The sequence below is a fragment of the Oncorhynchus kisutch genome, linkage group LG29, assembly GCF_002021735.2.
Source record: "Oncorhynchus kisutch isolate 150728-3 linkage group LG29, Okis_V2, whole genome shotgun sequence".
NCBI classification, from domain to species: domain Eukaryota; kingdom Metazoa; phylum Chordata; class Actinopteri; order Salmoniformes; family Salmonidae; genus Oncorhynchus; species Oncorhynchus kisutch.
Window position 1 is genome coordinate 9,722,401 of NC_034202.2, and position 12,493 is coordinate 9,734,893.

General features: G+C 45.6%; 1 protein-coding gene and 1 pseudogene across 1 annotated transcript; one reads left to right on the top strand and one right to left on the bottom strand.

The window, feature by feature from the left end:
- LOC109884656 (unconventional myosin-XVIIIb-like) overlaps positions 1-3,199 on the top strand; it is a 46,382-nt pseudogene extending 43,183 nt beyond the window's left edge.
- Positions 3,200-3,608: 409 nt separating this feature from the next.
- Positions 3,609-8,751, bottom strand: LOC109884658 (nucleoplasmin). Its single transcript, XM_020476601.2, has 10 exons — positions 6,814-8,751; positions 6,546-6,606; positions 6,368-6,450; positions 6,037-6,153; positions 5,701-5,794; positions 5,339-5,463; positions 5,131-5,156; positions 4,975-5,008; positions 4,774-4,812; positions 3,609-3,730 (listed from the first exon to the last, which is right to left on the bottom strand). Exons 2-9 carry the CDS (start codon positions 6,580-6,582, stop codon positions 4,780-4,782), a joined length of 549 nt encoding a protein of 182 aa, XP_020332190.1. The 5' UTR covers positions 6,583-6,606; positions 6,814-8,751; the 3' UTR covers positions 3,609-3,730; positions 4,774-4,779.
- Positions 8,752-12,493: the final 3,742 nt, after the last annotated feature.

Sequence of the window (12,493 nt, forward strand, 5' to 3'; positions counted from 1 at the left end):
ACTGATGATGCGATAACGGCTGGGCGTTGTTATAAGACTCATCCATTCTGGCCTGTATTGAGTTGCATGGATAAACTTACAGTTGGCCAGTGACACGGGCGCATTCACACACATCCTTAGCGTTCCTTGTGGGCAGTCTGCCACCTCACCAATGGACACATCTCTCTCTTTCTCTCTCTCTCTGTATTCTCAGGAGATGCAAGTGACGGAGCTGAGTACAGTCCGACAGACATTACAAGCCGATCTGGAGACATCCATCCGCCGTATCGTTGATCCGCAGGCCTCCCTGGAGGAAGTGGAGTCTAGTGATGAGAGTGACTCGTATCTTGCTGTGTTGGATGGTGTGAGAGCGGTATCGGGGGAAGGGTTAAAGCAATGGTGTGTGTGGGAAGAATGACTGTTAGGAGTCAAGGACGGGTACAGGTGTGTTCACAAAGAAGTGACGTTATCACTGATATTACCACTGACCTTTGACCCCTCTCCCCAAGTGTTGCGACGGCTGTGGAATCCTTGACCAGAAAGAGAGACCTGTAAGAACCCTGGGTCCCTGTGTGTGTTTTTAGACCAGTCTGATCTGACTTGATCCCAGGACTGTTGATGATGTGGACAAACCGAGCATGTTGCAATGCTGGTTGTGAGCGGAATAGCCTTGTTGCGAGTGGCTAGATGTCTGAGCTGTAGTCTGACTGTTACTGTCTACGGCGGCACCTGGCACCATCTCCCTGTTGGTTTTGTCTTGTGGTCTGTGGGTGGACCGGTTCGAGGACCACAGGGCTGGAGCAAAGAGCGACGAGCACGAAACGTTTAAGAAGTCACAATGAGCTCGTCTCTGTTCTAAGGTGTGTGAGAGTTCACCTGCTTTGATATTCCCCTATTCCCTGTGGCAGCAGTACAATCAGCAACCAGTCGGTCATAGACACCATGAGCACTTACAGCTTCCGGTGAGTTGTCAGTTCAATTTGATTCAGCACAGTTCAACTTTAATAATTAAATTCAATAGCAACTGGATAGATACGAATCCTCTTTTATAGATTACATTTCTGATTATCCTCCCTCTCCCCCAGCTCCTGTGCGGACCCAGATGAGGGTTCAGAACCAGGGGGTTCGGTTGGTAATTGGGATAGTTCAGGTCTTGGTCGGGCCTCCTCCCTCTCCGAGCTGTTAGAGGGTCTTCGTAAGTGGCACGGGAGGGCAGATGGCAGTACTACTTCTCTCCCAGACTACTGGGGCCTCAACCCTCTCCTTGGGCCCAGAGGACCTTCATCAGGAGCCTCACAGCATCCTCAAACCTCCTTCCCCACTGCTGCCCCGAGCCGCCAGTCTAGGCAAAATAAGCGAACCCCAGGCTTCATCAGCAGCCTCCAGGGACTCGAGCCAAACTCGACAGCTCCTCCAACTCTTCCCCCCCGAAGAACCAAACCAATGAGACGCAGGCTGCTGGATAGAGTTGTCAGTGAGGGCGGTGGAGAGGGCTATCTGGGGTCGGAACCCATGGTGTTCCAGAACCACCGTCTCCTAGGTGACAGTAACTGTCACAACGCAGCCTCTGACATTCTGACGGTCATCTGACAGGCCCAGTCCACCAGCAGCCTGGCCAATTCAGTCGGAGGGCACTCAGTGTCCACCTTCAGGAGCTGCCCCCCTCCACACACAGCAGGAAGGGCTCTGACTCCAGCTCTACCAGCTCAGGGTCTGGGAGGAGGGGTGCAGGGAGAGACTAAGAGGAAAGTAGAGAGGCTGAGGTGTAGCATGGAAACATACAAGGTAGTCAATAGAAGGTTTTATGTGTTCCTCTCTCTCCCCAGCCTGCATGTCTGTGTGTGAGGCAGGATAAACTGAAGCCACTCAGAGATCCCTATGCAAGTTGCAAGGAGTCACACTCAAGCCAAAGAAGATATACAGTGCATTTGGGACGTATTCAGACCTCTTGACTTGTTCCATATTTTGTTACGTTACAGCCTTATTCTGAAGTGGATTTAATTAATTGTTTTCCTCAATTGACACAATACCCCATAATGACAAAATGCAGAAAGGTTTTAACATTTGTTCAAATATATAACAACTTTGCTATGAGACTTGAAATTGAGCTCAGGTGCATCCCGTTTCCACAACTTCATTGGAATGGTCCCACAGTTGGCAGTGGATGTCCGAGCAAAAAAAAAAACAAGCCATGAGGTCGAAGGAATTGTCCGTAGAGCTCCAAGACAGGATTGTGTCGAGGCACAGATCTGGGGAAGGGTACTTCATTTCTGCAGCTTTGGAGGTTCCCAAGACCAAAGTGGCCGCCGTCATTCTTAAAATGGAACAATATTGGAACCAACAAGACTCTTCCTAGAGCTGGCCGCCCAGCCAAACTGAGAAAAATGGGGGAGAAGGGCCTTGGTCAGGGAGGTGACCAAGAACCCAATGGTCACTCTGACAAAGCTCCTCTGTGGAGATGGGAGAACCATCCCTGCAGCACTCCACCAATCAGGCCTTTATGGAAGAGTGGCCAGACGGAAGCCATCCAGTTAAAGGCACGTGACAGCCCGCTTGGAGCTTGCCAAAAGGACTCTTAAACATGAGAAACAAGATTCTCTCATCTGATGGAAACCTGTCACCATTCCTACGGTGAAGCATGGTGGCAGCATCATGCTGTGGATGTTTTTTAGCGGCGGGGACTGGGGGAAAGCTGAATGGAGCAAAGTACAGCGAGAAATCCTTGATGAAAAACTGCCCCAGCAGGACCTCTGACTGGGGGTAAGGTTCACCTTCCAACAGTACTACAAACCTAAGTACACAGCCAAGACAACACAGCTCCTCCAATATCTCCATCCCAGAGGAAGACTGAAGAATCAAACCAATGAGACGCAGGCTCCTTGATTGGCCCAGCCAGAGCCCAATCTAATCTCTGGAGACCTGTGCAGCAACACTCCCCATCCAGACAGAGCTTGAGGGTGTGCCTCGCTTGTAGCGTCACACCCTAGAAGACTCGAGGCTGTAATCACTGCCAAAGGTTTTGCCAAAGTACTGAGTAAGCAGTTTGAATACTTAAATGATCAAAAACAGGTTTAGCATTTTTTGCTTTGTCATATGGGCTGTTGAGGTGGGAGGGGAAACAATAATCAATGTGGATAACGTCAAGAGTCTGAAGATGGATTGTGTGGTTATTCGAAATGAGCCCACTGAATATAAAATGTAGATTAAACTGTTCCACCGATACGTTTATTTTTACTATTTTCTACAATGAACACATGAAAAACACATGGAATCATAAAGTAGCAACCCTTTGCATGCTTCAGTCTTGAAGGTGTTCCCACATATGCTGAGCGGTCCAAATCATCTCAAATTGGGTTGCGGTCAACTGGTCACACAACATTAACACCTTTACATGAAACCGAAGGGGAGTAGACAGCTTAAAGGATTTAAGCTGTGCCATTGAGGGTGAACGGGAAAGACACGATTTAAGGGTATTTGAACCAGGTACACCGGTTTGTCAAGAACTGCAACACTGCTGGGTTTCACACTTGTATGAAGAATGGTAAAGCATCCTTCTAGATTACGGGTGATAAACCAATTACATAGTGGTAGTAATCAACATGTACCAAACTATGACAAGGACACAACCATTTCTTCCAAACGATTTACTTACAAAGCACAGGACAAACAAACTTAGTTTAATACACGTACTGAACAGGTAGAGCGACACCTAAATTGATTGACAGGACATTTGGATGAGCAGCAGCAGCACCTGAAACAGAACAAAGGAATGGTTTAACAAAATTCCCATCATACAGTTGAGCTGCTCGAGAACACAGCCAGTGTCACTTGTCTTGTGGGGAGTGACATTTTGCTTCTTTAAGAAGTCTAATCTTTACAGTCCCAAAATGTTTGAGAGTTTAGTGGACTAATGAAAAAAATTATATGTACTGAACAGTGAAATTGTTAATGAGTTGCTTTATAGGGACATCAATTTAAATAAATTAACCCTAATTTATGGATTATACATGACTGGGTAGGGGGCGCAGCCATGAGTGGGTCTAAGGCATTGGCCCAGCCAATTAGCATATGTCCCCACACAAAAGGCCTTATTACAGACAGTTTCATCAGCTGTCTGGTCTGACAATCCTGCAGGTGAAGAAGCTGGATGTGGAGGTCCTAGGCTGGCGTGGTTAAACATGGTCTGCAGTGGAGGCCATTTTGGCATACTGAAATTCTCCAAAATGGGATTAAGTGACTTCAGGTAGAGATGTTAAATTCTGGCAACATCTCTGGTGACTTTCTTGCAGTCAGCATACCAATTGCACATTCCGTCAACTTGAGGCATCTGTGGCATTGTGTTATGTGACAGAGCTGCACATTTTAGTTACCTTGTCCCCAACACAAGGTGCACCTGTGTAATGATCATGCTGTTCAATCAGCTTATTGGTGTACCACACCTGTCAGGTGGATGGATTATCTTGGCAAAGGATAAACGCTCACTAAAAGGGCCGTAAAAAAAATAAGGGCAGCTTTGTACCTACGGACAATTTCTGGGATCTTTTATTTCCGCTCACAACCTGAGACAAACACTATTGCGTTTATATTTTGTCCAGTATAGTGGAGTGGATTTTATATATGCCATTTAGCAGACACTTTAGCAAAGTGACAGTCACGCGTGCAAACGTTTCACATACGGGTGCTCCTAGGAATGGAATCCAGTCCATGGTACTTGCAACACCAGCTCTACAACAGATAGAGGCCCACTCAGAGATTACCATTACACCCTGAGGCAGTCACCAGGTAACCACTTACCTGGGATTACTTTCCCCTGCCTTTTCCTCTCCCCTTTCCCTGAAAAGCATAGGAACCACAATTTTATAACCAGGTCAGTTGTGATTCTAACAGGAAAGACTACGTGCACTATATAGGGAACAGGGTACCATTTGGGACAAAGCTGGAGTCTCAGATTGAACAGGAACGTAAATATTAAAGGCAGAGTAAATATTAAAGTACCTTTTGGGGAGGGTTCTCATCATCTGACACAGGTCTGGAAGGAGAGAGCATCAATTATGGCTTTGGCAACCAGATACAACAATTACATTTCTGCAAAGCACTTCCAGGAAATGATTTCATAAATGCGTCAGAGAAGCATTGATTAACACGACTTACTCATCTGCCGCCTCTGGCTTCTTTTTCTGGAGACGGGGGAACAACATTAGCCTGATCCCAGATCAGTTTGTGCATACCATCTCGTTGTCAAGCCAAGTTTGAGTAAGAACACATGAAATAAGTACGTGTCTTGCCGTGCCAAGTGAAATGGTAACTTAATCATTCAAAAAAATAATGAAACCCCTAGAATTTGATATCAAACAGATACCGTCCCTGCAGCGTTTCCACTCTTGGCTAGTGCTTTCGTCAGCTTCACAGGAGACTCCTCAATGTCTTCCTCCTCATCCTCCATCTCCTCATCACCACTCTCGATGCCTGAGAAGTCATCCTCCACTGGAAAGAAACAAATTACACAGATGACAGCTGCCAGTCTGAAAGCCCTGTAGTTGATGGATGTCCAAGCCGCCTCTAGAGTCACCCCCTTGGCTAAACCATTTAGTCACCCGATTCCACAGTAATAAACCAGCTACTTCGCAAGACCTTGACAAGCTGAACGCCGAAGTCATTAAGCCCTTCATTTTCACACCCATCAAACCCCTCATCTAGGGCATCCCTGGTCCCCCTACTCACGGGCAATGTGTTCCCCACAGATGTACACAGGGCCAGCACCACTCTTCAGCCTGAAGGTGACAGGAGGGTGGAGTTCAAGCCCAGAGAGATTGACCTGGAGATATGAATACAGACGATAACAGTATTCTCATTCAAACTCAGAGCCTAGCATCCCAGCTAGGATAGGCCTGTAACCCCTGGTGATTACTCCCATTATCAGATATAAGTTCACCTTTGTAGTCTAGGTCATTAAGGAGTAGTTCAATTTCATAATAGAAATCCAGGTTGATCCATTTAAAATGAACTGCAATGCAATAGATTTAAGCCTACAAATGAAAAATTGGGACTACATCTTACCATGGGCATGCAGCTGGCATGCAGGGTCGCCACAGTTACACCTTTACCGTTATCCGGTTCTCCAGTAATCAACTCCACAATGTTGAACTCTCCTTTGGCGCCTGCGCCCAGACACATCTGCCAGGGACAAGGCAGTCATTTGCAAATGTGCCACTATTGAGTTTAAAGTGCGTTCCAGGTTGCATTGATCGCAGTCGTGCTGCCCGTAGTAAAAATATCAAGTGCTCAGCTGGGCTGCTGCTACACACGACCTGAAACCTAAAGTCAGTTCATGTGTTTGTACAGCACTTGGATTGTAAAATGTAATGCTCCAAGATGAGTCATGACTTACGGTTCTCAGAGCGAGTTGATGTTGGTAGTTTGTGTCATCCGTTTTGAACGTTTCCGCCATCTTTGACTCACTGAGTTCACAACCTACAAAAACAGAATTTAAAAAAGCCAAACCGATTCCGTCCAACAGCTACATTTAATGGGCACTCGAGGAACACAATTTCTAGCTAAATACCTACCCCATAACATCGACAGTGGTTTTTCCTGTTTGTGCATTTTTACAAATTTGGAAAACTATACCTGGGAAAAACAAAACACTCGTGAGTCACGCACACTGAGACCTAACACATTAAATGTGCAGAAGTTTTTCAAAGCCTATATTTATTTAGCGGACCTAACGACGTCTCTGGTGGTTATCAGAAACATCCTTCACCGTTGAGCAGAGTTCAGCCATCTAATAATTTCGCAATCAAAGCCTCAATCATAACGTCGCATGAACATGCTTACCGAAGACGCTGCACGTCAGACTGGTCCTGGACAGATAGAAAACGAGAGAAATGCATCTTCGGAAACTGTAGATTATAAAGATGACGAGAAGACAGGTGACGCTAATAAAGAATTAAGCGCCAAAGCTAATTGGCCCGTTAAGCGGGGCGACGCACCCTAGAACAGAGGCACTGTTCGAATCCCAATCCCAATCCACCTAAACTAAGGAACACTCTTGCTTGAAGGCACCCTCTCCATTCTTTTGTGTGAAATTGCTCATCGGGTGCCCAGTGGAGCGGTCTCGGGCTAAGACTGCATGGAGTGGAGAGCATGTTCTCGAAAACGGCAATGGAAAGTTAAAAAACATATTTAAAAAACAAGGCATCCGAGTGATAGCGTTGTGAAGTCTGGACGAGTATGATGAAGATGATGCCAGCAATGGAGGGAGGAAGAGTGAGGGGAGTACTGGATGGACTGCTGTTGATAAACTAGAGTTGAAGGAAGAAGACTTCTAGTGAGCCTGCTGATCAGCGCGATCCTTCATCTCGTGGACCTGTAAATAGCTTGAGGATGATGATGAGAGTAACCCTGCCAAGTTATAGTCATGTTGCAGCAGTGTGTAGGAGGGAGAATCCAATATGTGAGAAGTGTGCAGGAGGGCACGGGACAAGGAAATGTGTAGTATCAGTGAAACAAGTGGTATGTGTTAACTGTGGGGGTGCCCATGTTGCTGGGGATCAGAAGTGTCCGGTGTGAGAGAAGCAGGAGGAGGTTGCCAGGGTCAGAGTTGTACAGAAGGTGTTGTGTGCTGAGGTGGTGAAGAAGGTAGAGGAAATGGGTCACGGGTCCTAAGAGGCTCCCGGTGAGTAGTAGACTTTTGCCAGCACGCCGTCAATATTGGCTGATCCCTGGCCGTGACCCCACTCTCCGAGGGTGTCTCACGCACTTGTACGTGTGAAACAGTACAAATATAAGCACCCGCTATTTGACCTCTGATGGGCCTACAAATGAAATGGAGGGGGTTAATAAGTTAGTTGGCAAGGTAAAAAAAAAAAAATCTCTTTATCCATTTTTGTATCACAAAGCATAATGGATTTATACTCCAGTCCAGTTGATGACGGTAATGCAACGTTAATATTGGATGCCAACTGCCGTTAAACACAGCTGAAGAAGAAGAAGACCGTGCCACTTCGTTATGAAGCCAGCAGCGTTGCAGGCTCAGTTGAAGTGCCTATCAGAGGGGCTAACACCTTCGATCATTTTCACTCCCTCAGCTTTGAGACACTTGGCGGAGGCATGCGTGAACTTGCAAATGGAGGGCCGAGGGACGATGATTTGGGGTTCAGACACATTTGTTGTTGGATTCATGCATAGAGATAGATAGAGGACTCATCTTTGTATCTGTTTCATTAAAGTGTCAGTGACAGCGTTGGAATCGAGGCAATCTCAATTTTGAAGAGGTACATTACTCCTTCACAATTGGTTGATCCTTCCTGATGACCTGGTTGGACATGTCTCCAAATGGGTTACCAGGAGGGATCAGCCAATGAAGTTGACTACATTACAGTGGTGGAAGCCCTCAGTGGCACTGCCCATGCTAATACAGCCTTTTGACCACTAGAGGCCTCTATCATTCTCTATGGATTCATGCCGCTTGTGTTCCAGTTTCTTTTTGAGGGACAATCCCGTTGGAAAATCCTATCCACTGTGTGGTGAGTTGGCGAGCACAGTAGCAGTCTCTCTAGTCGAGACAGACAGATTGCCTCCCACAATGCTCCAATGTAGTTGCTACCCTAGGTCTGGGATTTCCAAGACTAGTAACAGTAGTAGTGAGTGACTATGTTTAGCCTACTGTGTAAGCGTATACAGCGTTGTAGTGTGTGACTGTGTAACCTTAGTGTGTGTGGCGTAATGAGGGATGTCTTTTAACGGTGATGTTGCTGAAAATACATAAAGCAAGCAGTTTGTTTTTGTGTGAGCCTCAGTTCATTCTCTACAGTATATGTGTGTGTTTGTGTTCTGCAGACAGCCGTGGGATGTATATTTAATGCAACTCTGTGAGCTCGGATCTCTGCAGTCAGTGGAGAACAGAGTGGAGAAAACATGAGCTGAGTGTGCGACCACCGCACCCCTAAGGAGAACCCACACAGACTCACTAACACACACACACACACACAAATTCTCATATAAGCAGACACACACACTTGCTCCTAGACAGGCCATCAAAGAGTACCGTTTTGGGAAGAGAGCAGAGAGAAAGATGAACGGATGAGAGAGAGAGAGATGCATCCATTTAATGAAAGAGGGAAAGAGTAGACCATTGAAAGTGTTGGCCATAAGTGTATTTGACACAAACTTCAACATTGTAACACAACACCCATTTCTCTTTAACTAAGCCTACTCAAAAGCCTGCATAACAGCTGCACATTCTCTATGCCAGACGAATACAAGACCTCGTCCTCTGATTGCAATGCTGGCTCATATTTCTCCCATAACATTCAGACATAAATACAGGCCTTCAGTAATGAGCCCATCCAGTCGGGTTTCATATGAAACATAAATAGCAGGATAATGTGGAATAATTCAGATGATTACGGAGCTGATTGCGTCCCTGATGGCTTGTAGCTTGACCGGTGGAATTGACCACTTTAACGGCAGCGACATATCGACTGAATACTAATGAAACTGACGAGAGAGTGTGGGTGTTTGTGAGAAAGAGAGTGGTTTGAGGGATCGACTGGATGAGGAAATCAAAAAGAGCTGAGGACGAAATCCCTAATCCCTTATAGCTACTGTTTACAGGCCTCCTGGGACATATACAGCGTTCCTCACTGAGTTCCCTGAATTCCTATCGGACCTTGTAGTCATAGCAGAGAATATTCTAATCTTTGGTGAATTTAATATTCACATGGAAAAGTCCACAAACCCACTCCAAAAGGCTTTCGGAGCCATCATCGACTCAGTGGGTTTTGTTCAACATGTCTCTGGACCTACTCACTGTCACAGTCATACTCTGGACCTAGTTTTGTCCCATGGAATAAATGTTGTGGATCTTAATGTTTTTCCTCATAATCCTGGACTATCGGACCACCATTTTATTACGTTTGCAATCGCAACAAATAATCTGCTCAGACCCCAACCAAGGAGCATCAAAAGTCGTGCTATAAATTCTCAGACAACACAAAGATTTCTTGATGCCCTTCCAGACTCCCTCTGCCTACAAAATCAGTTAACCACCTAACTGAGGAACTCAATTTAACCTTGCGCAATACCCTAGATGCAGTTGCGCCCCTAAAAACTAAAAACATTTCTCATAAGAAACTAGCTCCCTGGTACACAGAAAATACCCGAGCTCTGAAGCAAGCTTCCAGAAAATTGGAACGGAAATGGCGCCACACCAAACTGGAAGTCTTCCGACTAGCTTGGAAAGACAGTACCGTGCAGTACCGTAGAGCCCTTACTGCTGCTCGATCATCCTATTTTTCCAACTTAATTGAGGAAAATAAGAACAATCCAAAATGTATTTTTGATACTGTCGTAAAGCTAACTAAAAAGCAGCATTCCCCAAGTGAGGATGGCTTTCACTTCAGCAGTAATAAATTCATTAACGTCATTGAGGAAAAGATCATGATCATTAGAAAGCTAATTATGGACTCCTCTTTAAATCTGTGTATTCCTCCAAAGCTCAGTTGTCCTGAGTCTGCACAACTCTGCCAGGATCTAAGATCAAGAGAGACACTCAAGAGTTTTAGTACTACATCTCTTGATACAATGATGAAAATAACCATGGCCTCTAAACCTTCAAGCTGCATACTGGACCCTATTCCAACTAAACTACTGAAAGAGCTGCTTCCTGTGCTTGGCCCTCCTATGTTGAACATAATAAATGTCTCTCTATCCACCGGATGTGTACCAAACTCACTAAAGTGCCAGTAATAAAGCCTCTCTTGAAAAAGCCAAACCTTGACCCAGAAAATATAAAAAGCTATAGGCCTATATCGAATCTTCCATTCCTCTCAACATTTTTAGAAAAGGCTGTTGCGCAGCAACTCACTGCCTTCCTGAAGACAAATAATGTATACGAAATGCTTTAGTCTGGTTTTAGACCCCATCATAGCACTGAGACTGAAGGTGGTAAATTAACTTTTAATGGCGTCAGACCGAGGCTCTGCATCTGTCCTCGTGCTCCTAGACCTTAGTGCTGCTTTTGATACCATCGATCATCACATTCTTTTGGAGATATTGGAAACCCAAATGGGTCTACACAGACAAGTTCTGGCCTGGTTTAGATCTTATCTGTCGGAAAGATATCAGTTTATCTCTGTGAATGGTTTGTCCTCTGACAAATCAACTGTACATTTCGGTGTTACTCAAGGTTCCGTTTTCCGTTCCGGAACACTATTGTTTTCACTATATATTTTACCTCTTGGGGATGACATTCGAAAACATAATGTTAACTTTCACTGCTATGCGGATGACACAAAGCTGTACATTTCAATTAAATGAAATTGCCAAAATTGCCCTCGTTAGAAGCCTGTGTTTCAGACATAAGGGAAGTGGATGGCTGCAAACTTTCTACTTTTAAACTCGGACAAAACAGAGATGCTTGTTTTAGGTCCCAAGAAACAAAGAGATCTTCTGATGAATCTGACAATTAATCTTGATGGTTGTACAGTCGTCTCAAATAAAACTGAAGGACCTCGGCGTTACTCTGGACTCTAATCTCTCTTTTGAAGAACATATCAAGACTGTTTCAAGGACAGCTTTTTTCCATCTACGTAACATTGCATTTCTGTCCAAAAATGATGCAGAAAAATTAATCCATGCTTTTGTTAGTTCTAGGTTAGACTACTGCAATGCTTTACTTTCCGGCTACCCGGATAAAGCACTAAATAAACTTCAGTTAGTGCTAAATACGGCTGCTAGAATCCTAACTAGAAACAAAAAAAATGGATCATATTACTCCAGTGCTAGCCTCCCTACACTGGCTTCCTGTTAAGGCAAATGCTGATTTCAAGGTTTTACTGCTAACCTACAAAGCATTTCATGGGCTTGCTCCTACCTATCTTTCTGATTTGGTCCTGCTGTACACATACGCTACGGTCACAAGACGCAGGCCTCCTAATTGTCCCTAGAATTTCTAAGCAAACAGCTGGAGGCAGGGCTTTCTCCTATAGAGCTCTATTTTTATGGAACGGTCTGCCTACCCATGTGAGAGACACAGACTTGGTCTCAACCTTTAAGTCTTTACTGAAGACTCATCTCTTCAGTGGGTCATATGATTGAGTGTAGTCTGGCCCAGGAGTGTGAAGGTGAACGGAAATGCCCTGGAGCAACGAACCGCCCTTGCTATCTCTGTCTGGCCGGTTCCCCTCTCTCCACTGGGATTCTCTGCCTCTAACCCTATTACAGGGGCTGAGTCACTGGCTTACTGGTGCTCTTTCATGCGTCACTTGAGAGGGTTGAGTCACTGACGTGATCTTCCTGTCTGGGTTGGCGCCCCCCCCCCCCCCCCCCCCTTGGGTTGTGCCGTGGCGGAGATCTTTGTGGGCTATACTCGGCCTTGTCTCAGGATGGTAAGTTGGTGGTTGAAGATATCCCTCTAGTGGTGTGGGGGCTGTGCTTTGGCAAAGTGGGTGGGGTTATATCCTTCCTGTTTGGCCCTGTCCGGGGGTATCATCGGATGGGGCCACAATGTCTC